The 3,089-nt window shown below is 63.8% G+C and overlaps 1 protein-coding gene across 1 annotated transcript; it reads right to left on the bottom strand.

Annotated features, from left to right (window-relative positions):
- Positions 1 to 556: 556 nt before the first annotated feature.
- Positions 557 to 2,559, bottom strand: CCDC166 (coiled-coil domain containing 166). The gene is made up of 2 exons (XM_027560610.1): positions 1,899 to 2,559; positions 557 to 1,805 (listed from the first exon to the last, which is right to left on the bottom strand). The coding sequence occupies exons 1-2, from the start codon at positions 2,337 to 2,339 to the stop codon at positions 897 to 899; spliced, it is 1,350 nt and encodes a 449-aa protein (XP_027416411.1). The 5' UTR covers positions 2,340 to 2,559; the 3' UTR covers positions 557 to 896.
- Between the last annotated feature and the right edge of the window lie 530 nt (positions 2,560 to 3,089).

Here is a 3,089-nt window from a genome sequence, read left to right as displayed (position 1 = left end):
AAGGGCCCAGGTCCGCTGGTAACGGTGACACGTCCACCTGTGGAGACCCGGGAGACCCTCGGGGTCTCCACGCCCAGGAGCCCTCTGGCTGCTCTCGCTGTGGCCACCTCGCCAGTCCGTTCTTCCAACCCCGTGAAACCTCGCTCTGCGCTTGGCATGAAAGGGGTGCGTGGGGCCTGGTCTCCCCCACACTTACCTCCCTGATACAGCCTTGAGGAACGCAAACCACACGTGATGGACACTGTACTAACTGGCCTCCACGCACTGGGTCTGACAGCGAAATAAAAATTAAAAATTATCCCCGGAATTCCCCAGTGATTAGGACTGGGCGCTGCCGGGGCCCAGGTTCAATATTCAATCCCTGGTCAGAAAACAGATTCCAAAAGCCACCCAGCAGGACAAGAAACAAAAAACTCAGTAGGTTAAACATAAAAACTCCTGTGACTCCCTTTGGCGCCGGAACAAAGCCCAGCCCTTTCGATGGCTCCTGAGGGCCTGGGACCCTCCACCAGCGCCTCCCCGTCCTGCCAGACTCCCTCCATGCTCTCATACTACCTGTCCACGCCCCCGATGTCCATGTCTGCCACCAGACTATCAGCCCTGTGGGCAAGACGGTGGCGTGGTCGTCTCCCTCTGCCCCTGCCAATGCAATCAGCTGTGGAGTCCCGGCAGACACACAAGGCAGAGAAGGACCAGCCTTGCAGGTTGGAAACTGGAAGCCATAATGAGTGGCCGCTGCACTGGCCGGAAACGCTGGACAGCGAAGCAGGCGGTGCCAGAGCAGAGAGTGGTGGAGGGAGTCACGCCTTTATTCATAATCCATTCACCAAACCCGCCTCCTGGACAGCCCCTTTCCCCGCCACCTTCTGGCCTCACTAGCCTTCCTTGAGGTAGGTTCAGGCTCTGCCGGAGGCGGCTTCATCTGCAGCATCACGGTCGCCATCTCCTTCGACTGGGAGAGGATAAGAGCTCGACCTGGGGACGAGCTTCCCAGAGAGGATGGTGTTCTGTGAGGCGGCACGCAGTGAGGACCGCGAAGAGAATTGAGAGTCCGTTGTCAAGGACGCGACCCCGGAGCCCGGGCCGGATGGGGTCAGGGATGGGACTCGGGATCCTGGGCGCGACACGGACAAGGACTGGACCCTGGAGCCCACGTGGGATGGGACTCGTAAACTGGCCTTCGAAGGGGCCAGAGACAGGACCCTGGTGCCAACACGCGACGGGACCAGTGACGGGACCCTGGGAACTGAGACCTTTGAGGGCAGGGACGGGGTCCAAGAATCCGCGCGGCATAAGACCTGAGACGGGTTGTGGGAGGCTGGGACTGATGGGACCCGGAAGGTCGCGTTCGACGGGGTCTTGGAGGGAAAAGACTCGGGATCAGAAGCGGCCGGCGATGGTTCCCAAAGCGGCGGGCCCTCGGGGCCTCGGCGCAGCCAGCCGTGCACGCGCGCCAGGTCCCGCGTGTCCTCATGCTCGCGCCGCAGCTGCTCGCGCTGCTCCAGCAACTGGCGCCGCGTGTCCTGCAGCACCTGGGCCCGGCGGAGCAGCCGCAGCAGCTCCTGCCGCAGGCGACCATTGTCCACTCTGATGGCCTGGGTGTGCGCCAAGAGCGCGCGCGCCGCCTCCCGCTCTGCGCGCCGCGCCAGCGACTGCACGCGCTGGCGCGCCTCGCGCTCAAACGCTGCCTTGTCCTCCAGGAAGCGCCGCTTCACGCGGTGGAGCAGCTGCGTGTGCTCCACACGCATATGCAGCAGCTCGCGCTCCAGCGCCCGGATCCGGGCCAGCTGCTCCAGTTGCAGCTCCTGCGGCCGGTGCGCGGGTCAGCGCCTGTCCGTGGCGCGCACCCACCTCGCCCGGCACCCGCCCAGCCCGCCCGCAGGCGCGCGCGCACTGGCCTTGTAGGGCTGCAGCTCCTGCACCTGCTGCGCCATCTGCGCCGCGCGCGCCTCCATCTCCAGCAGCTGCGCGCGCACCCCGTCCTCACGCCCGCGGTAGATGGACGCCAGCTCTGCGCGCTGCCAGTGGATCTGCGACAGGCTCACGCGGTTCTGCTCTTCCAGCCTAACGATGGCGTTGGCGCACCGCTGCGCGCGCGTGCTCGCGTAGCTCGCGTAGAGCCGGTTCTCCTCGCGCAGGCGTGGCGCCTCGCTGTCCAGGAAGTCGTTCTCCTGCAGCACTTGGTCGACACGCTGCTTACAAGCCTCCAGTTCCTCAGAGAGCAACTTGTGCTCGCGCTGCAGGTACTGAGCGCGCTCCGACAGCGGTGGCTCGGTGCCCTCTCCCGCCGCACCCCCCCGGCGCCCGGCGCCCGGCCCACGCTTCTTCTTGGGCGCCATGGGTCGGGGCCCCCAGCCCGCTCCTCTAAATCAGCCCTGCCCCACCCCAAGCCCGAATGTTCTGGCGAGGTTGGACGCGTATCAGCGTCACGAAGCTGCGGGAGGCAGAATCAGGAGTTTGGGGTCAATCAGGGGTCAGGGTATTGTTGCCAACCTTTACTAGTGGGCTCCTTCCGGACCTTGGCTGACAGTCGGGGTTCGTCCACCTTTAGTAGTGTTGTGCCTCAGCCGGAACGGTCTCCATGGAAACAGAACTTAGTCGCCCTCCCCAACTCCAGTCCTGTTGCTTGCGCAGCGCCCCCTCCCCCGCCACCTCCCCGCTTTCTCCATTCCCCCCAACTCCCTCACTCGAAGTCGGTGCGTGATGGCCCGTGTGCCTGCCCTGCAGAGATCGGAGTCCAGACAGGCAGGACTTCGGCTTTCCCCGGAGGACCACACTGGGCTTGCTTCTGAATCTAGCAGACCCAGCAGCAGCCGGAGTAGACTCCACTCTCCACGTCCAGACGACCCTTTTGCAGCCCCTGTGCCAGTGGCCGCCATATGAGGAGAGGTTTCGCCAATTTCTTGGCCTCCCCCACCACACCCTGCCGCACACGAAATCTCCGTATATCTTGTCAGTACAGAACGCTTCTTCACAACTTTTCATCACTCCGAGACCCAGTTTTCCTCGAAGCACTTCGTGATTCCTTCCTCCTCTCTGGAGCTCTCTAGGAGTTAGGACTGCTGGGAAGGCCAACCCCATACGGATGC

The sequence above is a fragment of the Bos indicus x Bos taurus genome, chromosome 14, assembly GCF_003369695.1.
Source record: "Bos indicus x Bos taurus breed Angus x Brahman F1 hybrid chromosome 14, Bos_hybrid_MaternalHap_v2.0, whole genome shotgun sequence".
Classification (NCBI taxonomy): domain Eukaryota; kingdom Metazoa; phylum Chordata; class Mammalia; order Artiodactyla; family Bovidae; genus Bos; species Bos indicus x Bos taurus.
Note: the sequence above shows the minus strand (reverse complement) of the source record. Positions and strands in the feature narration are given on the sequence as shown.